Source organism: Oryx dammah, unplaced genomic scaffold, assembly GCF_014754425.2.
Source record: "Oryx dammah isolate SB20612 unplaced genomic scaffold, SCBI_Odam_1.1 HiC_scaffold_16, whole genome shotgun sequence".
Taxonomy (NCBI): Eukaryota; Metazoa; Chordata; class Mammalia; order Artiodactyla; family Bovidae; genus Oryx; species Oryx dammah.
Genome location: NW_024070200.1, coordinates 1,791,090 through 1,814,067, shown reverse-complemented (window position 1 = coordinate 1,814,067; position 22,978 = coordinate 1,791,090). Strand labels below are relative to the sequence as shown.

The window sequence follows — 22,978 nt, the reverse complement described above, 5'->3', positions numbered from 1 at the left end:
TTGGCAAAGTAATGTCTCTGCTTTTTAATATGCTGTCTAGGTTGGTCACAGCTTTTCTTCCAAGGAGCAAGCATCTTTTAATTTCATGGGTGCAGCCACCATCTACAGTGATTTTGGAGCCCAAAAATAAAGTCTGTCACTGTTTCCACTGTTTCCCTATCTATTTGCCATGAAGTGATGGGACCAGATGCCATGATGTTAGTTTTCTGAATGTTGAGTTTTAAGCCAACTTTTTCACTCTCCTCTTTCACTTTCATCAAGAGGCTCTTTAGTTCCTCTTCACTTTCTGCCGTAAGCGTGTTGTCATCTGCATATCTGAGGTTATTGATATTTCTCCTGTCAGTCTTGATTCCAGCTTGTGCTTCACCCAGCCCAGCCTTTCTCATGATGTACTCTGCATATAAGTTAAATATTGAGTAATTACTTTTCAGTAATTACTTACTTTTACAGTAAGATTGAATAATTTTTTCAAGATCATAATGCTTGCACATAGGAATATGTATGTTTTAGTTCCTTTATTTAAAGGAAGATGAATTAAAATATTTCTTCTAGTAGTTTTTAGAAGAACAAGAGCAAAGAAACAGGCCCCCAGCAGAGAGAGGTAATGTGTACCAACGACAGAGAATGGGAACTTCTGATGTCACGTTTTGTGTCCCGTTTTCATCAAGGAGACTGATCTCCAGGACTTCCCTGGTCGTCCAGTGGTTAAGAATCTGCCTGCCAGTTCAGAAGACATGAGTTCCATCCCTGGTTCAGGAGGACCCCAGATGGCGTGGGGCAACAAAGCCCGTGCCCCACCACTGCTGAGCCCGTGTGCCCAGAGCCCGTGCTCCGAAACTGGAGAGTGGCCTCCTCTTGCTGCAGCTGGAGAGAGCCCGTGTGTGGCAGTGGAGACCCAGGGCAGCCAAAACCAAAGCAGAAGGAGCGCCAGACTTCCCAAGGTTAGATTTGGAGCAGACTTCATGGGAAGAAGGTGAAACTCGGGATGCCTGGGGAGCTGGTGAGAAAGCGAGTCATCAACCATTAAGGCTAACGTGGATATTTCTAGTACTTAAAAGACTTTCAATAAATAGTTGGAAAACAAAGCTGAGGTGAGAGGACTTTAAAAACCACGTAGTTTACCTCTCTTACCATGAAGGTGAGGAGATTGGGACCTGGAGAGGTAAAGTGACTTGTCTGGTATCACAGAGTCAGGACTGAAGCCAAGGCTGGCCCACTCTTACTTCAGGGTTCTAACGTTTCCAAATGCTTTTTCCTCACCTGTTGAGATGATCACGTGAGTTCCCCTTGTTCTGTTAATGCAGAAAATTATGTTGATTTGTTGGGTGTCTCTTTTTTTTGTTACTAATGGGAAATTTAAAATGTGCGAAGGTAGAAGAATATGGGTCTTCCCTGGTGGCTCAGCGGTAAAGAATCTGCCTGCAGTGTAGGAGACCCGGTTTTGATCCCTGGGTGGAGAGGATCCCCTGGTGGAGGGTGTGGCAACCACTCTAGTATCCTGGCCTGAGAATCCCATGGACAGAGGAGCCTGGCAGATGGCAGTCCATAGGGTCGCACAGAGTCGGACATGACTGAAGTGACTCAGCAGCAGCAGCAGCAGAATGTGAAGAATTGCTCTGTATCCAGTACCTTGCTTCTGCAGCCATTCGGTCGTGGCTGTGCACTTCACCCTTACCCCCATCCAGTCCCCACTTCCAGACAGTTTCGTGGCAAGTAGCAGACGTCATATTTCATTTGTAAGTACTTCAGTATGTATCGTTAAAAGATACCGATATATTTATATAAAACTTAATACCATTGTCACACCTAAAATATTACAATAATTCCTCAATCCCAGCAAATTTTGAATGTTCAAATTTCTTTGTCTTAGAAATACCAGAAATGTTTCCTTTTACAGTTTGCTTGTGTCAGGATCCAAATTAGGTCTACACACTATGATTGATTAATATCCTTTTAGCTGTCTTTTAATCTATAGGGTTTGCCTCTATGCCCTTCCAATAACAATATTTAAAATAATTATTTATTTGGCTGCTCCAGGTCTTAGTTGCAGCATGTGAACTCTTAGTTGAGGCGTGTGGGATGTAGTTCCCTGACCAGGGACTGAACCCTGGGTCCCCTGCATTGAGAGCTTGGAGTCTTAGCCACTGGACCACCAGAGAAGTCCTCCCTTTCCTTTTTTCAAGCAGTTTATCTGGGGGGCTCAGGGGAGTGTGTCCTTTGGATTTTGCCGACTGCCTTCCCAAGGTGTAATGTAACTGTGTGTCTCTTGTAAAGAGACGGCTGTGTTCTAGAGCTCTGACTTCGTGCCGGTTCGACTTTTTTATTTTCAGAAGGCTGCTTCATCGGTGACTGATTTTCTGATGTTAGACCAACCTTGCGCCCCCAGCGTAAACCCAGCTTGGTCGCGATGTGCTGGCCCTTCTGTGCTGAATTTGGTGTGCTGATTTGTCTAGCATCCGTCTACAGTGGAAGGCCCCAACCCTCCAAAAGGTTTTCAGTCCCCACCCCAGGGGAGTTAGGACTCTAGGCCGGGAAACACACGGAAGCACACCGAATCTTGCCAGTGTTGGTTCCTTTCATTATTGCCCGTTGATGTCCCCAGTGGCTGGCTGTGAAATGCTGACTCCGAGAAGCTTTGTGTTGTGTGCAGGCGCTTCTGGGAAGGAGGGCGCCCTGCTCCAAGTCCTGGCTTCTAGAAGGCAAGGCCCGGGGTAGGAGTGTGCCGGCCAAGCTCAGGAGCCTGCTGTAATGCAGAGGGGTGGAGAGCCAGGCTGCGCCCGCAGAGCTGGACAAGAAGACGCCGGCGTGGGGCTGCTGGGCTTGGCAGTTTACAACTGGAGAAAAAGCTGGAAGGTTCGCCTCCACCCTACCCCCAGTCATGAGAGCGCAGTGTGCCCAGGTGGAGCAGGCGGGTCTGGCGGCTCTCACGCGCCTTCCCATGCACAGCCCAGCCTCAGGAAGCTGGGCCTCGTGTGCTTTTGCTGTGAGAACCGTAAATTATGGTAATTATTCAAACCTCAAAGGGATTCTTTTCCTCCCTGAAGCTGCTCCGTCTCCTCCCTTTTAAATAGCAGTTCTTGGGGGAACAAAGACAGAATGGATATTTATAGGGGAGAGCAGAGGAACTACTTCCACCATAATTGAAGATACGATCTCTCAAATTATAATGGAAAACTGAGAATGATTGAAGGAGTCGGTTCACAGAGTCCACATATAAACTGTAAAGCAGTTTATCAGCAATAACTCAGAGGTGCCTAGGGACGGTCACTGACATGCCTGCACTTCTTTGACCTGCTTCGTCACGTGTGGGCAGCTTGGGGTGGTTTCTTGAACATTTCTTCGTAGGAAACCTGTCGGGACACGTGGGGTATGGTTCTGCAAGGTAACCGTGAACCGTTAGGGTGGAACCTCTGCCCCACACTGCCCCCCATCTGCCTGCTGCCGGCAGGGCTGGCTCCTCCCAGGGCTGCTCTGCAGCCTCCCCGGCCTGCTTGAAGGGGAAGGGAGCCCCCAGCCTGCGGGGGGAGTTCACTGCGCAGGGCCCAGGCCTGTCTCTGCCTCCGCTCACTGGGCCCCTTTGTGTGAATCGCCCTTAGTTTCTGAGAACACCTGAGTATCACAGATGCAAAAGCTGTGTGGGAAAAGTCCAGAAATACTTGCATAAAAGTAGTTTGTTTTTTTTTAAAGGGCTTTTTAAAAAGGAAAATGTGGTAACCATATATTGTTCTTAGAATAACGGATAAACCATTAAAGATCTGTGTTGCAGTCCCGCCTTTGCTAAAAAGGACTCTTAAGACAGTCTGGTGTCATTTCATCCCTGCTGGTGAGGACCGTAGCCTCGGTCTGAGGAGCAGATGCGGATGCCTTTCTGCCTGTCGGGGGCCCTGTTCCTTCTACACACGAACAATGAGTCCAGCCCTTCATGGGGACTGGCTGGGCCTTCATGTGAAACTCTCCACTCTGGCTGTGCCTCTTTATGGCTCAGCTTTGCTTCCCAGTGACACCAAGAGAGGAACCAAACGAAAGAAAGAATGGTCACAGGTAAAGATGTCTTGAGTCTGCAAGAAGAAGTAAACGCAGAGTGAAACAGCCGTGCCGAGCCAGTCTGGTGTGGACTGCGCACCGGCCACGGGAGGTGACGGCTGTGCCTAGACGTGTCCTGGCTCCCTCTGCCCCTCGCCAGCAGTGTTCAGCCTGGCTTTCCCCTCCCCCGCAGCTCTGATCTGCCCACCAGCGCCTGGGCCTCCCCGGACCTCCACCTCACCTAAGCTGTCCTCCAGAGCACGCAGCTGGTCCACGCGCTTCTGCGTCTGTGCTGTGCAGCCTTGGAGAGTGCACCAGATAACCCGCACTTACTTAAGGAGCAGCCTGGTGGCTGCGGCTTCCAGCCGGCTCAGGGCTGCTCAGCACATGGGTTCCTCACCGGTGACCGCCGGGTCTAGTTACACTGGTTGGATGTCTCTCCACCGGGCCTTCATACAAATCAGGCTTTTTGAAGATGAAGGGGTTTCTCTGCGTAATCGTAGAGCAAAGGAACAGAAAAGATTTTTAGCAGCTGGGAAGAGCATCCCTCCACACGCACCTGTTCCTCCAGAGGGGGCAGTTCCTGCCCCCGTGGGCTTGCCGTCCAGTGGGAGACAGCTGTGTTTCCTCACCTCCCAGGGGGCTCAGGACACACTGGGGTGCACCCTGGAACGGACCCTGAGGCCTGTGGAGGGTCGAGGTCCGAAGTCGGCCCTGTTGTCATGAAGTTCCATTCGGACTCGAGGAAGGAGAGGTGGGCAGGCCTGGCTGCTAGACCCGGGTGAGGATTTGACTTTGTCCTGAGGGGGATGAGTGGTCACTGAAGGATTTGAAGGGAAGGGCTGGCACAGGTAGGGTGGGTGCTGCGCAGAGGTTGCCCTGGCTACAGTCTGGAGAGTTGGTGGCCGTGGGGACCTGCAGTCTGGAGGCAGTTGGCGCTGCTCATGCTGGCTGAGCTCGGAGCTGGAGCCATCTGCCTGCTGCCCTGGGCCTGGAGAAGCCGCCGCGGGAGGAAGTTGGTGCAGCTGCAGCTGTTTCAGTCCCCACGGGGCCTGGAGTGAGGATGCCAGAGTTACGTGTTGCTTGAGCCTGGAGTTCCGGAAGCTTGTTCTCTGAGGCGCAAAGAAGCCGGCTTCTCCAAAGATGGCGTTTGACCTTCTTTAACTTTCATCCGCTACTCTTGCTGCTTCTGCAGCTGTGAGAAAAACTCATCTTAATAAAAATGTGTCAATCATGAAATCAGTTAGCATGAAATGGGTAGAAGGTTTTGGTTCTAGCAGCTTTGTTCTCCAAAAGTCTGAAGATGATTAAAAAAAAAAGTATTGGAGGCATTAGAACCTGCTAAGATTTAAAATTCATTGCTCAGAAATGAGGCTAATGGGAGAGAATTACTATTTTTCAGTGTATTTTTATTTCTTTATTTGCTCGTGCTCTGGGGCGTGTGGGGCCCTGGTTCCCCATCAGTGATTGCCCCTGGGCCCCCTGCACTGGCAGCATGGCGCCTTAGCCACTGAACTGCTGGGAGCGTCTTAAGCTCCGTTACTTCTGGGTCAATTTCGGTGAATTTTAGGCTGTATTCCACTTGTCATCAAATCTTTAACTTGTTATTCAATAATAGCTTCTTTTTAGTGATTGAACATTTTCTATCAATCTTTTTTCCCCCACTCGAAAGCTTTTTTTTTTTTTTTTTTTACTTAATCTGTCAAGGGTCCTTAAAATTTTGAAAGTTTTTTAAAAAGATACTTTCCTAGAAAACTTTGAAGGTCTGAGGGAATCCTGTATACTTTTTAAGATTTCCTGCTCATTAACTTATTTTAGGCTCAAAATAATTTTCTGAGAAGGAATGATGCTAAAGCTGAAACTCCAGTACTTTGGCCACCTCATGCAAAGAGTTGACTCATTGGAAAAGACCCTGATGCTGGGAGAGATTGGGGGTAGGAGGAAAAGGGGACGACAGAGGATGAGATGGCTGGATGGCATCACCAACTTGTTGGACGTGAGTCTGAGTGAACTCTGGGAGTTGGTGATGGACAGGGAGGCCTGGCTTGCTGCGATTCATGGGGTCGCAGAGTCGGACACGACTGAGCGACTGAACTGAAGCATTCAGATGCTGAACTGAACCTACCACAGGTTTTAATAAAATATCATGAATTCCAGTACCGTCCTGATACTGCGTTCTCAGATGTGAAGGAAAGCTTTTCGCATGAGCAGGAGACCCGGGCATTTTATAACCGGCCCTGCTGAGCCCTGGGGAGAGATGGCAGAGCAGCCGTAGCCTCCTGCAAGCGCTCTCTGTGGCCTGAATTGTTCACGCTGAGTGGCTGCACCAAGCTTTGTAACCCACTTCCGACCAAACCTGATGCTATCCTGGTCGTGTTTTAAACTCTTCCTGTTTTTAGACTGCTTGGGAATTTAGACGATTTAGGAAGGTCGTAGCTTCCGAGGCGAGTAGGCCGCCGGCTGGTGGTGCTGAGTTTAGCTGTCTGCTTCAGTCAGTGCCGAGTTCTCAGGACGCTTGGTGGGGGTTGGTGGTGATTAGTGGAGGTCATCCGAGCGAAAACCGTCAGTGTTTCCTAAACAGTGACTTGGTTTCCTTTCTCAGTCTCCGCTTGGTCCTTTAGCTGTCAGGGGTTGAGTCTAGGGACCTAAGAGATGGTCAGGCCACTCCGTGGACAGAAGGCTGAGGCCTGCGCGGAGAGCTGAGCCCCCCTGGCCTCGCCTCTCTCCCGTGCTGCTCCTGCCAAGGGGCCCGTTGCAGAGCACACGGCTGTCCTGGCGAGCTGCGCCAGTCCGTGAAATCATTAGCTCTGCTTGGGCAACAGATGCAGCAGTGTGCGGCCCCTTGGTGCCGTTGAGAGCCGCCCACGCTGCCTGTGGCCTCCTCGCCAGTGGCTTCCGTCGCACCGACGCGCCGTGCTGTTTCCCCTCATCAGCAGAAAGGCATTTGGGCTGCTTCCAGATTTTGGCGGTTATATATAAAGCCACTTTAAACAATCATATTTAGGTTTCAGTGTGAGCATATGTACTCATGCACCTTGGGTAAACAACCTGGGAAGGGGTTGCTGGGTTGTATGTTAAGAGTGTGTTTAATTTTATAATGGAGTGTAGGCTTTTTTCCCAAAGTGGTTGTACCATTTTGCATTGCCACAAGCAATATTTAAGAGCTTGATTGTTTTACATTCCTGACAGCTCTTGTTTTGGCAGGTTTTATTTTTTTATAGCCATATTAATAGGTGTGGAGTGGTATCTCGTGGTTTTGATTTGCATTTCCCTATTGACTCATGATGTTGAGTATTTTTTTTTTTTATATGCTTGTTTGCCATCTTTATGTCTTCCTGGGAAGCTTTTATATATTTTGCCCATTTTTAAGTTGGGTTGTATGTTTTCTTATTGTGGAGTTTTGAGACATCTTTGTATATTCTAGAAACAAGTCCTTTTACGGATTTGCATGTATATTCTCCCGGCCTGTGGCTTGTCTTGATTTTCCTAATAGTATCTTTAGGAGAAAAGACGATTTTAACTTTGGTGAAGTCCAGTTCATTTATTCCTTGTTTTGTGGATTGTGCTTCTGGTGTTGTATGTGAGAAATCTTTGCCTAATCTAAGGGTGTAGGATTTCTACTGTGTTTTAGGAATTCTATGGATTGCATTTTTCGTTTTAGGTCTTTGCTCCGTCTTGCGTTAATTTTTGTACATGGTATAAAGCACAGGTTGGCACTGGTTTTCATCTGAGGATGTAAACTCTTCCAGCGCCGTTGTTGAGCATGTTTGGTGGTATTGCTGGTATAAAGCACAGGCTGGCACTGTTTTTCATCTGAGGATGTAAACTCTTCCAGCGCCGTTGTTGAGCATGTTTGGTGGTATTGCTGGTATAAAGCACAGGTTGACGCTGGTTTTGGTCTGAGGATGTAAACTCTTCCAGCGCCGTTGTTGAGCATGCTTGGTATTATTGCTGTTCAGTCACTGAGTCATGTCTGACTCTCTGTGCCCTCGTGGACTGCAGCACACCAGACTTCCCTGTCCATCACCATCTCCCAGAGTTTGCTCAAACTCATACCCATTGAGTCGGTGATGCCATCCAACCATCTTATCTTCTTTTGCCCCCTTCTCCTTCTGCCCTCAGTCTTTCCCAGCATCAGGGTCTTTTTCCAGTGAGTTGACTCTTCGCATTAGATGGCCAAAGTATTGTAGCTTCAGCTTCAGCATTAACCTAAAGGTTAATTTCCTTTAGGATTGACTGGTTTGATCTCCTGGCGGTCCAAGGGACTCTCAAGTCTTCTCCAGGACCATAGCTGGAAAGCATCAATTCTTCGGTGTTCAGCCTTCTTTATGGTCCAACTCTCATGTCTGTACATGACTACTGGAAAAACCATAGCTTTAATTATATGGACCTTGTTGGCAAAGTGATGTCTCTGCTTTTTAATATGCTGTCTAGGTTTGTCATAGCTTTTCTTCCAAGGAGCAAATATCTTTTAATTTCATGGCTATAGTCACTACGCCAAAGCCTTTGGGTGGATCACAACAAACTGTGGAAAATTCTTCAAGATATGGGAATACCAGACCACCCGACCTGCCCCCTGGAAATCTGTATGCAGGTCAAGAAGCAACAGTTAGAACTGGACGTGGAACAACAGACTTGTTCCAAATCGGGAAAGGAGTGCATCAAGGCTGTATATTGTCACCCTGCTTATTTAACTTATATAGAGTACATCATGCAAGATGCTGGGCTGAGTGAAGCACAAGCTGGAATCAAGATTGACAGGAGAAATATCAGTAACCTGAGATATGTGGATGACACCACCTTATGGCAGAAAGCGAAGAACTAAAGAGCCTCTTGATGAAAGTGAAAGAGGAGGGTGAAAAACTGGCTGAAAACTCAACATTCAGAAAACTAAGATCATGGCATCAGGTCCCATTACTTCATGGCAAATAGATGGGGAAACAGTGGAAACGGTGAGAGATTTTATATTCTTGGGCTCCAAAATCACTGCAGATGGTGACTGCAGCCATGAAATTAAAAGATGTTTACTCCTTGGAAGAAAAGCTGTGACCAACCTAAACAGCGTATTAAAAGAAGAGACATTACTTTGCCGACAAAGGTTCGTCTAGTCAAAGGTACGGTTTTTCCAATGGTCATGTATGGATGTGAGAGATGGACTATAAAGAAAGCTGAACGCCGAAGAGCTGATACTTTTGAACTGTGATGTTGGAGAAAACTCTTGATTGAGAGTCCCTTGGACTGCAAGGAGATCCAACCAGTCCATCCTAAAGGAAATCAGCCCTGAATATTCATTGGAAGGACTGATGCTGAAGCTGAAACTCCCAATACTTTGGCCACCTGATGCGAAGAACTGAGTCATTGGAAAAGACTGACGCTGGGAAGGATTGAAGGCGGGAGGAGAAGGGGACAACAGAGGATGAGATGGTTGGATGGCATCACCGACTCGATGGACATGGATTTGAGTGAACTCTGGGAGTTGGTGATGGACAGGGAAGCCTGGCATGTTTTAGTCCATGGGGTCGCAAAGAGTCAGACGCAACTGAGCCATTGAACTGAACTGAACTGAATGAACTGTTTGTGTTAATGCTGTTTATTTTAGTTCTTTTAATTTGGATATCTCTGGCACATAGTCTTAAAAAGAGGAAGCTAACAAGGGTCTTTAATAAATCTGGACTGTTCGTTTTATAATATGTTATATAATACTAGAGATCCATTTACTTGTATGTTAACTCCACTCTTTTTGTTGAAGGTCTCAAGATTCTGCCCTCCAAGAAAATCTCACCATGATTGGATAGGACCTCCGGATAAATATTCAAACCTTCGACCGATTCACTTTTACATCCCTGAAAATGAGTCACCATTGGAACAAAAGCTAAGAGAACTGAGACAAGAAACACAAGAATGGAACCAACAATTCTGGGCAGACCAGAATTTGACTTTTCATAAGGTATGTTTAGGTTTCAGGTCAGCAAGTGCAATAATACAGTTGGCCACTTGGGGGCGCCGGATCTTTAGTATCTGCTCTGCCTTTCAGTTCCTTGGTAGCTTCTTAATCCCTGCCCTCCATACACACACGTGGGTATATATAGCTAGAAGTTTAAAATCAGTATGTAACTGTAGAGAAGAAACATTGGTCCTTCATAGGCTCACAGGTCTTGAGACTCTCCAAGAACTAGAGGGAGTGAGTAGCAAGGCGAGAGCTAGAACCGTGTACTCCTGTGCATACACGCCTGTGTGTGTGTGTTTATGACAGCAAGAGGATCTAGGATGTGTTGTCACTCTTCCTGAGAATTCAGAATTCGTAACAGCATGCTCATCAGTAAGCTACGTGAGAAAGAAGTCTAACTACTCTAATCCAGAAGGGAGACTTAGGCGGAGTGTGTTTATCCATTTGGGCAGGCAAAGTCAAATGGAGTATATTTATTTTCTGTGGATTTCTAAACAAACAGTGTCTCCCTAAGTTTATTAAAGCTCTCATTTTCAAATCCTCTCTCAAGCACGGAACTTTTAACTAAGTTGAGATGGTTTAAAACGGGCTTTGAGATGGACCACTTCTCAGGAAACCCACATCCAGGCTTCTCCAGAGCGCTGAGAGCTTGTCCTAGCCAAGGAAAACAGAGAGACGAAGAAAGGGAGCTCTGATAGCTGTCTTCTTTTAGGAAAAAGAAGAATTTGTTCGCTCAAGACTCAAAGCCAAAGGCCTGGATCGGAGAACTGCGTCAGGTTAGTCTGCTCTTTTCCTGCTCTCCCTGCTCTGCTGGAGTAACTGTATGGCAAGAGGAAGAAGAAAGGTTGCTGGGGGCTTCCGTGGCAGACTGCAAGGGGCACCGGTCGGACCACTGGCCGAGGAACCAAGATCCCGCTTGTCTCTGCACAGCCAAGAAAGGAAGCAGGGGCCTGGGGGTATTGAATGAAGCAGCGAAAGCTCAGGGGACAGGTCTGGCTCCGTGGGGCAGGCAAGTTCTCGGTGGGACATGGGTCCGTCCTCCCCACGTTCCCTCTTCTCCCTCTGGGCGAGGTCAGCCCTCTCATCATTCTGGGTCCTTCCAGTCGATGACCGCTTGCTGACCTTTGGACTTCCATCCCGAGGTCCTGTGGCCTCAGCAGCCTCTGTCTCCTGCCCTGGCCTCTCCTCCTGGTCCCACCAGCTGTGAGCTGGAGGCTGCGGGGTCACCTTGGAAGCCTCTCCCCACCCTGTGTCTGCCCCCCAGTTTACCTCTGAGCCGTTGCTCAGCACTTTTGCTGCCCCCCGTCCGGGAAACAGGGCTGTGATTCAGGCCCCAATAACTCTGCCTAGTGCAGGATCTTCCTGATTGGCTCTCCTGCTCCCGTCTTGGAATCGGGGGTCTTCAAGCTTTCTGTAAAGAGCTGGATGGTAAATAGTTGAGTCCTTCCTGGCCAGGAGGGTCTCTCCTCAACTACTCAGCTCTACTGTTGGTCTGTGAAAGCAGCTGTAGAAAATACATAAGTTAATGGGTGTGAACTTGCCCCAATAAAACTTTGTTTACAAAACCAGGTGTAGGCCAGGTTTGGCCTACAGGCTGTAGTTTAACCCCTCATGCCTGAAATCCATTCTTTGCAGTGTAGCCAGACTCTTCTACAAAACGCAGCTTTGACAGTTGCCCCTCAGCTTGTTTAGCCATTTAGATTTCCTGTGGCGGCAGAAGGACAGCCGTGCCCCTCCATGTGGATTGGAGGCCGGCCCAGCCCCTGCCGTCTCGCCCCTCTCTCGCCCCTAGGCTGCGCCCCTGATGTGCTGGGCACAGGCTGCACTCGCTTCCCCCTGCCTGCTCTGCTGGCCTTTCTTTGTGGATGGAGAGTCTAGTGCTCAAAATAACCTTTCATCGTTTTCTCCAGCTGTTGATGTTAGACCTGAGTGACGTTATGTACTGGTGGTTAAGCAGACGTCTCCTGCTTAACATTCTGATGGGAAACCTGAGACCACTGACCCCTAAAGCCAGGCCTGTGTTGGACTGGAGCACCGTCACTGTCTGCTCACCACAGCCTTGCCGTCGTTAGGATCCGGGGCTGGGGAGGGTGGAGCCAGCCAAGGTGGGGTGTCCAAGCAGGTTATATTTGCTGTTTGTTTGCTGGGCAATAAATGTATTTCTAAATTAATTTCTTTGGTTGCATCAGGATCGTCACTGTGGCATGAGGGATCTTCTGATCCCATGCACAGGCTTCTTTCTGGCTGTGGTGTGTGAGCTTAGCTGCTCCTTGGCGTGTGGGGTCTTAGTTCCCTGACCAGGGATCAAACCTGCATCCACTGTGTTGGCAAGCGGATTCTTAATCACTGGATGACCAGGGACGTCCCCAGTAATAAATATTTTAATTTTTGTTTTATTTTTTATGATGACAATATTCAAGTTTTTTTTCTTTTTTTTTTCAAATACAAAGCTAAACCACAAGCAGGTACAACTGAGACGTTTTATCTCACATTTGCACACTCGCATCGAATCCTCCAAGTGTGAGGCCAGGGCGGGGGCGTCGAGGTGAGGGCGGGCTCTCCTCCCAAAGCCTGGAGCGGTGGCTCTGACCCCAGGACTGTCCCGCCGTCCGCACATATGCTGCTGTTTCCCGCAGTGACTCCTGGAGTGGGTGCTGTTAGTTAACGTTATTCTCCGGAAGGACTGAGGGTGATGCTGAAGCTCCAGTGCTTTGGCCACCAGATGCAAAGAGCCAACTCACTGGGAAGGACCCTGATGCTGGGAAAGATTGAGGGCAGGAGGCGAAGGGGCTGGCAGAGAACGAGATGGTTGGACGGCATCACCAGCTCCATGGACGTGAGTTTGGGAGACGGTGAAGGGCGGGGGAGCCTGGAGTGCTGTAGTCCAAGGGGTCGCAGAGTTGGACAAGACTCAGCGACTGAGCAGCAACAATGTGGCTTTTACTGGTTTGTGGAGGAGGTGCCTGAGGGCAAGCTGTTTGACCACAGTCACACAGTGAGTAAGTGGAGGGGCCAGGTACCGTCCTGGAGAATGGGTCCCAGGCCACAGCCAAGAGCCCTCTCCTGACAGACGGGGAAGTTGTTCTGGGTCTTTTGTTACTATTGTGGATGGTGTGACTCAGTGTTGAAAGATGGGCCTTAATTAGGTTTCAAATTAGTTTGGTAAGAAAACAGGAAGGAATGTGTTGAAGAAAGGCCTCGGGAAGGGAGCTGCCCGCTCTGTCAGCGGTTCAGACAGTTACGAGCTTGCAGCGCGGGAAATGCGGTGTGTGTGGGGGGTAGCGGCTGTGTCGCCCCCTTGGGCCAGAACCTGTGTGTCTGATGCCTGAATGTAGGGGTCCCAGAGAACCCAGGGAAGAGGCGGTTTGTGTAATAAATGATGTTGGAGAAAGTAAGTGCTTTTAGCCCAAAAGAATCAATTTAGATTCATGCTCCCTGTAATTTGAATATATTCCAAATGGATCAGGTTAATTATTAAGAATCAATTGTTCCTGGAGTAAAAAGTAAAGTACATCACTCCCAACTGTAGAAAGTCTAACAAGATAAAAGCAGCCTCCATTATTGGAGTGGTGGCAAGGCCCTGCGCTCGTCAGTGAAGGCAGAGGATTCTAGAAGGTCAGAACCAACACTGTCTGGCTTGGGTAGCGTTCGCCGTGGTCTCTCCTGGAAAGGAGAGTTTGCTGAGGATACAGAGAAGTGCTCAGACCCGGGCGCAGGCCGCACTGACCCCGGTGCCCCCCGCTCTCGTGTGCACCCCGCTCTGCCCCCGCTTCGGCCTTCTCTTGCTGTGAATGGGCTTTCTCTCCCAAGTCCGAGGAAGTCGCCAGCCCGAGGCTCCTCCCAGGCCACATTCTGTCTATTGAGTGCGGCAGACCCATACTCGATGCCCAGGAGGCCCGAGGGCCAGGCAGGCAGACACGTTAGCAGTGGACAGCAGGCTGGGGGCATTTGTAGCAGAGGCGGGGAGGCAGTCTGGACTCTGAAATGAAGCCGAAACAAATTCGCAGGAGTAACAGGACGCCTACAGATGAATAATGTAACTATAGAAAAAAATGTGCTCAAGCTCCATATCTTGCAGTGCATGTTAAACCAGCAGCCAGCCCTCATTTGACACTGAGCTGAACCCAAGGCGAAGATGTTTCCCCAGCTCCCTTCCAGAAGGATTCAGCTGCGTGAAGTGTGCCTATGCAAGGAGGCAGGGAAATTATGGCCACAGAATATCTAAAAGTTTATCCTGGAGAAAGGGTTCTCCTGCCATGCAGCATTCTCTCTCAGAGCCGACAGTGGGGAGCGTCTGTGCCGTGCCATGCTAAGTCGCTTTGGTCATGTCCGAGTCTTGTGACTGCAGCCCACCAGGCTCCTCTGTCCACGGGATTGTACAGGCAAGAATCCATGAGAGTGGGTTGCTGTGCCCTCCTCCAAGGGATCTTCCCGACCTGGGGACTGAACCCACGTCTCCTGCGGCTCCTGTGTTGTAGGTGGATTCTTCACCATCTGAGCCAGCAGGGAAGCGTCTGATAATTTTAGATAAGGCCATGGGGGCCCACTGGCTCTAGACGTTCTCTGGAATGTTCTTCAGCAGTAGAGAAAACTTGTTGACTTAATTTCAAGTGCAGAAAGCAGAACACCATGACGCCGTCTCGGCCTGTCCTGATTGAGCCTCGTTTGTAGGGCAGGTGTGGGAGGACTCGCCCCCTGGCTCCCTTCACTGCCCGAGTGTTTGTGCGGGTGCGGGGTGCCGTCAGGATGGAGGCACTCTGTCAGCTGGTGTTTACGAAGCACCCTCTCGGTCCTCGGTGAGTGTGTAATGAAGTGGGTCGTCTCACCTCCTCCTTCGTTTACTAGTTCAGTGTCTCACTGCAGTGTCGACGGGCGTGGAATCCGAACGACTCAGCAGTTACGGCGCAGCTGCTTTGTGCTCAGTGCCACCCGGGAACGTCTGGGCAGGACCCCAGGCTTGACCAGTGGCTGAAGGGCGCCCTGCCTGTGCTCAGTGCCCTGGGGAACGTCTGGGCAGGACCCCAGCCTGGACAGTAGCTGGAGGGCGCCCTGCCTGTGCTCAGCACCTCAGCACCTCAGCACCCAGGGGCTCCTGCTCCTCGGCCAGCAGCGGCGATGGTGCGCGCCTCTGTTTCCGCCCGGCCTGCCTGCCTCGCGGCCGTGACTCACTTTGCTTCAAAGCAGCCTAATGAGGTGTGCTGTGGCGATCCGGGTCCTGGAGACAGGAGACGCCACAGGCCGGCCGCGGGCCAGTGAGGGTCAGAACCCCGTCCCAGGGAGCTGCCCCCTGCTCTGCCCGAACGGCGCTGCCCTCCTCTCCGCTCCTCCCATCCTGGGAGCGGCTGGGGACGCTGGAGGAGGGCGCCCACTCGCCTCTCCCTGGAGGACCGCTGGGGCCCCACCCCCGAGGCTGCCAGCCCCCCCGCCCCCCCACTGGCTGTCTGCAGACCCTCATTTGCTCTGCCTGGGCCGCTCTCCTTTCTCTGCCCTGCAGGATCCTGTTCATCCTTCAAGACCCAGCTTGACCGTCCCCTTCCCTGGATCCTTCAGCTTCCCTCTCCTCCTTGGGCGGCTGTTTCCCCTCTTTCCCTGGTTAGCATCCATCCGTTGGCTGACTTCCAGTATTTATCCAGTGGCTGCCACATCCAGGCTAGTCTGGGGACTGGTGGGGACAAGAGAGCCGTGGCCCCGCCTTTGTGGGGCTGGTTTCCTTGGTGGTGGTGGGGGGGGCCCGCGCAGCGACTGCGCTCTGCACTCCCGGGTCGCTGACCCCTGGAGACGGAAGCTGGGAGGGCAGACGGAGTGGGCGTTTGCACAGGGGCCTGGGTGGCCTCTCACAGGGGAGGAGCTTCTAGATGGAGGTTTTGAGGAGCAGCAGGGTCTGGGTCAGAGGAGCGAGGACTTCACGGAGGCAGGGGGTGTCCCGGCAGCGCACGGGCCGCTCGGCAGGCTGCGGGGATGCGGCCCCTGTCTCCTGTCTGGGGACGGCCACGATTGTGCTGTGCGCTCTGTGTTTGCCTGTGTGCTGTGTGGGCATGGCGTTGGTCACGTCCCTCCTGTTTCTGTAAAGCTGTGCCCAGGGGTTGCCTTCCTGGCTCTGTCTCTGTCTCCCCCAAATCCTGGTGGGCTGGAAGTGTCAACGTCGCTCTGTAGCCGGGAGACGCAGCCGCGCCCTGGAGACGGTGCCCGTCGGGCAGGTGGGCTCGCCCTCCAGGTGGGTGCGCGCTGCAGGTGCAGGCGCTTGGGCCTCCTAAGCCGGAGCGCTCCTCCCGTGCGGCCTCCTTCCTGGGCCCGGAACCCCGTCTGCTGGGCCGTCCCGCATCACAGGAGTGCCACTGTGTGCCCCGGCAGGCTGTGGCCTCTGTCCTGAGTGGCCTTGCACGTCTGGTGAGCGTGTAGGGGGGCAGGGGGATTCCTGAGAGTAGGTGCCACGCTGGGCATCTCCTCCCGTGAGGTGACCAGGGTCTAATGATAGAGGAAGATAGTTTTTCGTTCCTAAGTCTTTGTTTAATCACTGAAATATGATCCTCATACCATAGAACGCACACTCTAAAAGTGTACAGCTCAGTAGTTTTAGTACTGACAAGATTGTACACCCATCACCACTGTCTGATCCCCGAGAAGAAAGTCTGTACCCATTGGTGGTCATTCCCAACTGCCTCCTCCCACTAACCCCCGGCAGCCACCACTCTACTTCTGTCTCCATGGATTTATCTATTCTGGACATTTCCAGATAAATGGCATCCTATACAGGCATCCCTTATTTGTACTTTGAGGATGCTGTGTCTTTTTTTTTTTTTTTACAAATTAGATGTTTTATAGAGCAAGCCTGTTGGCACAGTTTTTCCAACAGTGTTATTTTGTAATTAAGTTTTGTGTTTTTTGAGAGAGAATGCCGGTGCACGCATGGTGGACCGCAGTGTGGTATAAACACGCCTCTGGAAGGATGTTGGCTTGGCCACCTGATGTCTCAGTCGCAGCACCTGGACCTCGTGGCAGGCAGGCCTAGCTGCGGCTCAGGAGCTTAGCTGCTCCTCGGCACGTGGAGCCTTAGTTCGCCAACCAGGCACTGAACCCTCGTCCCCGGCATTGCAAGGCCAATTCTTAACCCCTTGGACCACCAGGAAGTCCCTAGAATGGTTTTAATTTTATTTTCAAATGGTTTATTGCCCATGTATCAAAATACAGTTGATGTCCATATATTGATAGTGTAGCTGCAGCCCTGCTGAACTCATCCATTACCTCTAGTAATCGTTTGTAGAACCTTCCCCTTGGGTCTTAACGTTTCAGTTGTATTCAATTTTCAGGTCAGAAAGCAACGTTGAATGCAGAAGAAATGGCTGACTTTTACAAGGAATTTTTAAGTAAAAATTTCCAGAAGCACATGTATTATAACAGGTGGGTGTCTACTTTTTTCCTGAAAATCTGAAAATCACATCCATGTTGGCAAGGATTGTTTTGCTACCTGAATTTAACATTCTTGTCTATGTTAAAAGTAGACTTTGCCGTCAACTTGGTTTTTGTCCTTTTAAGTAAAGTAGCCAGCTCACAGTCACTACATGGCCGCCCCTCACGGTGTGCACCGTGCGTAGACAGTGGGTTCTGCCCGCACTCTCACTGCCGAGCGGAGCGCAGCCCGGGGCAGGGGAAGCCGGAGGGGTCACAGCATCTCGTGTTTGAAAGTGGGGGTGCTCAGAGCCCAGCGGGGTCAGGGAGAGCGGCCCAGCAGGCAACACCAGGGGCTCCCGCAGGCCAGAGACGAAGCCGTTTCAGCCGTGCGAGGATGGCGGCTGTTGACAGGGAAGGAGCGCTGGAGTCAGAAAGGGACTGTTTTCCTGACGCAATAACAGGTCTGGGCACAACCGCCGGCAACTGCCAAAGGCACCGGGCAGCGAGGCCGACGGGGACTCCGCCGTGGCTGGGCCTGGCTGACGGCGCCTGGTCTCCCGGGGCCTCTTCATGCGGTGCGGGGCGAGGCCGTGGCCTGTGCGCGAGGCTGTGAGACGCGGGGAGGCTGCCAGCAGCGCCTGTGAGGTCGTCACCTGCACGGGGGCTGCCGTTGGCCCAGCCGCCCCGGGTCTGACGCCAGATTACGGGAAGGAGACAAAAGGGCGTGTGCGGAGAGGGTGGTTCACAGGCCGTGCAGTGAGGGCTTGAGGACACAGCTCCCAGATCTGGAGGTGTTACGAGACAGCTGTTGCGGTTTCAGCAAGTAACTGGGATTGAGAAACGTGAACGAGGAGGGGGCCCTGTTACAGAATGAGAGAGACTTCATTCCGGCAAACCCCTGTACAGAGACACTGCTTCCTGGCAGAGGAAAGCCAGCACTGGCTGTGTATGAGGTCGCATTAACACACAGGGACTGCGAATGGTGAGTTACCGTTCACTTCATCAGACGGAGCGATGGTATTGCGGTCCTGTGTGTGTAAGAAGCGTTTGGACGATGCACAGTAACACATGTTCCCAGGTCGGGTGACAGGATGTGGTCTGAGGTTTGCTCTGGCATTCCTGGAGCAGTGACCATGCCAAAAGGGCAGGTGAGGCAGGGCCTGGAGAGCAGGCTGGTGGTCGAGGCTGGAGGAGCTCTTGAGTGACGCTTGAACAGGAAGCCCAGTCCTGCAGCGTCCAGAGTCTGTTGCAGACGCTGTTGTGTGTCACTCTGAACTGGAAGAATTGCTCAGTCAAGCCAGGTTTCCTTGGACCTTTCATTTCTGGCCTGAACATAGCAGGCTGGCATCCTGCTTCCTCTCGGGCCAGCTCCCTGTGTTGCCTGCGGCCCTCCGAATAGAGAGAGGAGCAGAGAGCGGGGAGGCCGTAGTGGAGCCTGAGCACCCCTCCCCGTGGGCTCACCTCCTCCTTCCCTGCTTTCTTTATGGAAACAGGGAGAGCTTAGTCTGTCTTCTCCACTGCACTTTATCAGTCGGGCTTTCTGAATGCTGCAGTGGAATCTGGCTTTCCCTTAGCAACATAGGAACTTTCGTCTCCACGGGATACCAGTTTCCTTTTTCCAGGAGCCTTTGTTATTTATTTCGGGCGTTGCTTCCCATTTATCACATCACTTGTGGAGAGGGATTTCTGTCTGGTCCTGTGAAGCCTCCAGGAGGCTAGCATTTTTACCTCTTGCCTTTGAGCCCTTGGGTATTCTGTGTCTTCCATGCTGAGATCCAGTCAGTCCTTTGGGTCCCATGTGGACTAGCAGCTCCATGTCCCCTCGCTGGCTCATTTGGACGAAAAGCATTGGCACTTGTTGCATCCTGCTTCCAAGGGCTCAGCACTGGGAGTCTGGAACGTGCATGTCCCATTGTGGAAACCTGCCGAGTGCTGCCCGTTCAGCTGCGGACACCGTGGTGAATTTGCAAGTTCCGACACGTTCTGTAGAGTAACTCGCAGGCGAGTGTGCCTCTGACTGCCTGTGACTCCATCCTGGGACTTCATTTCAACGAGAAGCTTTAGAGACACAAGTTTCCCAAAAATCCAAATCGCCTAGAGAAAGAAGACAGGGAACTCTATGGTGCTGGCGTTTCCGACAAGCTCGTGTCTCGAGGTGGCGTGCTTGCGGCATCTGCGTCTCACGCACATGCGGGGCCAGAGCCAGGAGGGTCCGCACCGCTCCTGTTGCTAAGCGGTGTTTCTGTGCTGTGTTTCCTGGAGAATGCCACAGGGCTCTGGGGGCTTCAGGGCTTCTGAAGGCTCTTTTGGAGCTTCTAGCAAAATCAGGAGGCTGCAGTGGCCTCCAGGAGTGGGAAAGGGGGCCACTGGGTACATCAGCCTGATGACAGCCTGGGTGCAAGGAGAGCAGGCTTTTGTGCACAGCTGGGCCTTAGTGAGGGTGGGAGAAGGCAGAGCTGGTGGGGCAGGGCAGGGGCGGGGGCGGTTCAGATGCCTGGTTGCTGGCCTCAGGTCCCGGGCGCCTGCCAGCTGCACTCATCTTCTTCCCCTGCAGGGACTGGTACAAGCGTAATTTTGCCATCACCTTCTTCATGGGAAAAGTGGCCCTGGAGAGGATTTGGAACAAGCTTAGACCGAAACAAAAGAAGACCAGCAGTTAGGAGCCCACCCTCACCCATCCAGCCGGTTCCTCGTCTGAGGTTCCTCGAGAAGCAGCTGCCTCTGGGACTCGTTTCACAAGGGTGCTGAAACCTGTGAGCGCAGGGCAGGCTGGAGGACGCGGGTCCTGGCACGGATGCCGAGGCCCACGTGGCTCTGTCCTGACTGCGAATTTGACACTGGCTCTTGGCCACCGAGGTGATAGCAAATAAAACGCAGGCGCTGTCTTTTGAGTTTTTGAATTACAGCAGTTTGAAAGAGAGGGCTTCCCAGTGGCTCAGAAGTAAAGGAGCCCACCTCTAGTGCAGGAGACGCACGCTTGATCCCTGGGTTGGGAGGCTTTCCTGGCAAAGGAAACGGCAACCTGTTCTAGTATTTCCACCTGAAGAATCCCGTGGACAGAAGAGCCCCCGGGCTGTAGCCCATGGGGTCGCCAAGAGTCAGACACGACTGACGGCACACGCACAGTTTGGAAGAGAGCAACATAAAAATGTTACAGACTTTGACTGAAACATTTGACTCCACTGACGGGAATGATCTGGAAGCTGGGTGCCGTGTCACCACGGCCTCCCCGACCAGTGGGCCCTGGTGATTGGCAATCCCAGGTCCAAGCCCTGAAGACACGCAGCTGTCCTGAGTGTTGCACAGGCCCCAGGGGCCCAAAGGGGTGCCTCGGAGTTTTCTCCGTTTACCCCGGTGAGGCAGAGCCTGTTCCCCAAGTTTTCCAGAGCAGATTGCTATGGGTCCTGTCCCTCTCTTTCAATCCTCGTGAAAGCACTATTGTTTGAAATAGGGTTATGTGGTTATAAAATGACGAGGCTCCCTCTGTGCTGTGTCCTGGAGCCATGGCGGTGGGCGGGGGGCTGTCCTCAAGGACAGACAGGACATCTGGATTTTACCAAGAGGCAGAGGTTTTTGTTCCAAAATGAGGTGTGACAGGCTAGGTTTCTTGTAGCTTACTAACTGCCACTGAAGATGATCCCCAAGGAGAAATTCTGGAGACCAGGGGAAGCACACACACCCGCCACCCCGCACCCCAGGCTGCTAAGGGCCCCACGGGTGGACGTGGGAATGTCGAGGTGCCAGGCGAGTCTGTGCGGTCCATCAGCTCCGTGGGCTCTTAACCCAGTGTCCACAGAGGCCCCCACAGAGTGGAGCGCGTGCGCCAAGCAGCCTGAAACACCAGGCCTCCCAGGAATAACCCCATCTCACTCATCACACCACCACGCAACACAGCCCGTTGCCAGCCCGGTGACACCGCCGGTCTGCAGAGAGACAGCAGCAGGGTTAGGGGGCCAGGCAGGGCCCTGGTTCCACGTGAGCGAGCCTGGAGGGGTGAACTGTTCTTCAGCTTTTTTTTTTTTTTCTGGCTTTTAATTCTTGCTCCCATCCAGTCAGACTCACTGGCTTTCAGATTATTTAAGTCTTAAATGGGAAAGATTGAAGACAGAAGGAGAAGAGGGCAACAGAGGATGAGATGGTTGGATGGCATCACCGATTCAACGGATAGGAACTCGGGCAAACTCCAGGGGCTGGTGAGGGACAGGAAGCCTGGCGTGCTGCAGTCCACGGGTCACAAAGAGTCAGCCATGACTTAATCTCCCAGCACCTTCCAGTGGTATGGTTTCTAATTCCTCTTGTGCATCAATTTTTAGAGATTTTTGAGGGTGTCTTTTCCCAGTAACCAGTTGCAAACGGTTAAAAGATCCCTCTTGTTATGAGTTCCCATCTCTGTGAAGACTGAGGGAGAGCTTGAGAATGGTCACCTGTGGGCTGGTGAGTGGCCGTGCAGACGCGGCTGTGTCCTGAGACACCCTGAGATGCTGAGGTCCCGGCGGTTAGCCTGGACCTCCCAACAGCGGATTTATGGGCTCACTGAGCAGGTGCATTCTGGGCTTCAGCTGGAGGCCTGGTGACACACTCCCTGTATTTGTTTTGTCCAAGAACGTCTTCCCTCCACAGCTCTTCCTGCCCGCGTCATAATCTGCCTCCTCGGGGCAGGCCTCCTGAGGTTCTAAGGGACAGAACCTTAGTCAGGTAAGCTCTGGGCAAGGGTCAGGGGCAAGTAACAGGTAGGAGCCAGAGGTCTCCAGGAACAGGCCTCGTGGGCCTCCACACTGGACAAAGCCCGACTGCCAGGGCTGCTGTATCCCTAGGCTGGCGCCTCGGGGTGGCGGGGCGATGCGGGGCCGGGCAGGGACTGAGGCTCTGGTCCCACCTCAGCCCTTGGGGGCTGGGGCCAGGAGATGCTGCTGCCGCCATGGTTCCCAGGATGCTTCAAGAGTGACTTCGTCACAGTGAGAGAAAAGCGCGTGCACTTCCATCAGAGAAGCCTGCACCCCCGGCAGAGAGCCCAGACACCGAAGCTGAGACCCACTGTCGCCAAATAAAGAGTGGTTTCAGGATGAGCCAAAAGCCTGTTCTGTATTCAGACAAAAAGCATGCGTGTTTCTTAGACTTTGTAATTAAAAATTGTGAAAGGCAAGTTTGCTTTGAGAACCATCTGAAGCAGCAGCGCCCACAGAGGCCACATCCTAGGCTGGGGGGTGGGGAGGGGACGACGGGTGTCTCGACACCCCCGTGACAGGAGGCCGCGGGGGCCGTGGTGCAGAGCACCCCCATTCCTGGTGCCCAGAGTCCCGAGTGGGCCTCCAGGCGTTGGCACTTGACATAAATTACACGGCAGTTAGACAGTGCGGACTCGAGAGGCGCTTTAGCAATGCGGGTCTTAAGCGTGGTTGGAATGCAGTAACTGTGTCTTGTCTTTTTGTAATAATTTAATGCCAAGTGGCTACTTGACTAATGGTGTAAACTGTATTGCTAGGTTCTTAAATGCTGAGTGAATTAACAGGAAATGTCAGTGCCTCTTTCTTCAGTTCTTAAACATTTAAAATTAAATGACTGTGTTAAATGTTACTTTAGGTCACAAATAAATGCAAATAAAAATTTTATTGAAGTCCA

The 22,978-nt window shown here is 51.8% G+C and overlaps 1 protein-coding gene across 1 annotated transcript in view; it reads left to right on the top strand.

The window, feature by feature from the left end:
* Positions 1 to 22,978, top strand: part of LOC120875145 (cytochrome c oxidase assembly factor 8) — a 26,525-nt gene extending 3,547 nt beyond the window's left edge. Inside the window, exons 2-5 of the mRNA XM_040256846.1 lie at positions 9,773 to 9,970; positions 10,683 to 10,746; positions 17,278 to 17,368; positions 19,914 to 22,978. Coding sequence (XP_040112780.1) covers positions 9,773 to 9,970; positions 10,683 to 10,746; positions 17,278 to 17,368; positions 19,914 to 20,019 — 459 coding nt within the window. The 3' untranslated portion in view covers positions 20,020 to 22,978. The remainder of the gene's footprint in view (positions 1 to 9,772; positions 9,971 to 10,682; positions 10,747 to 17,277; positions 17,369 to 19,913) is intronic.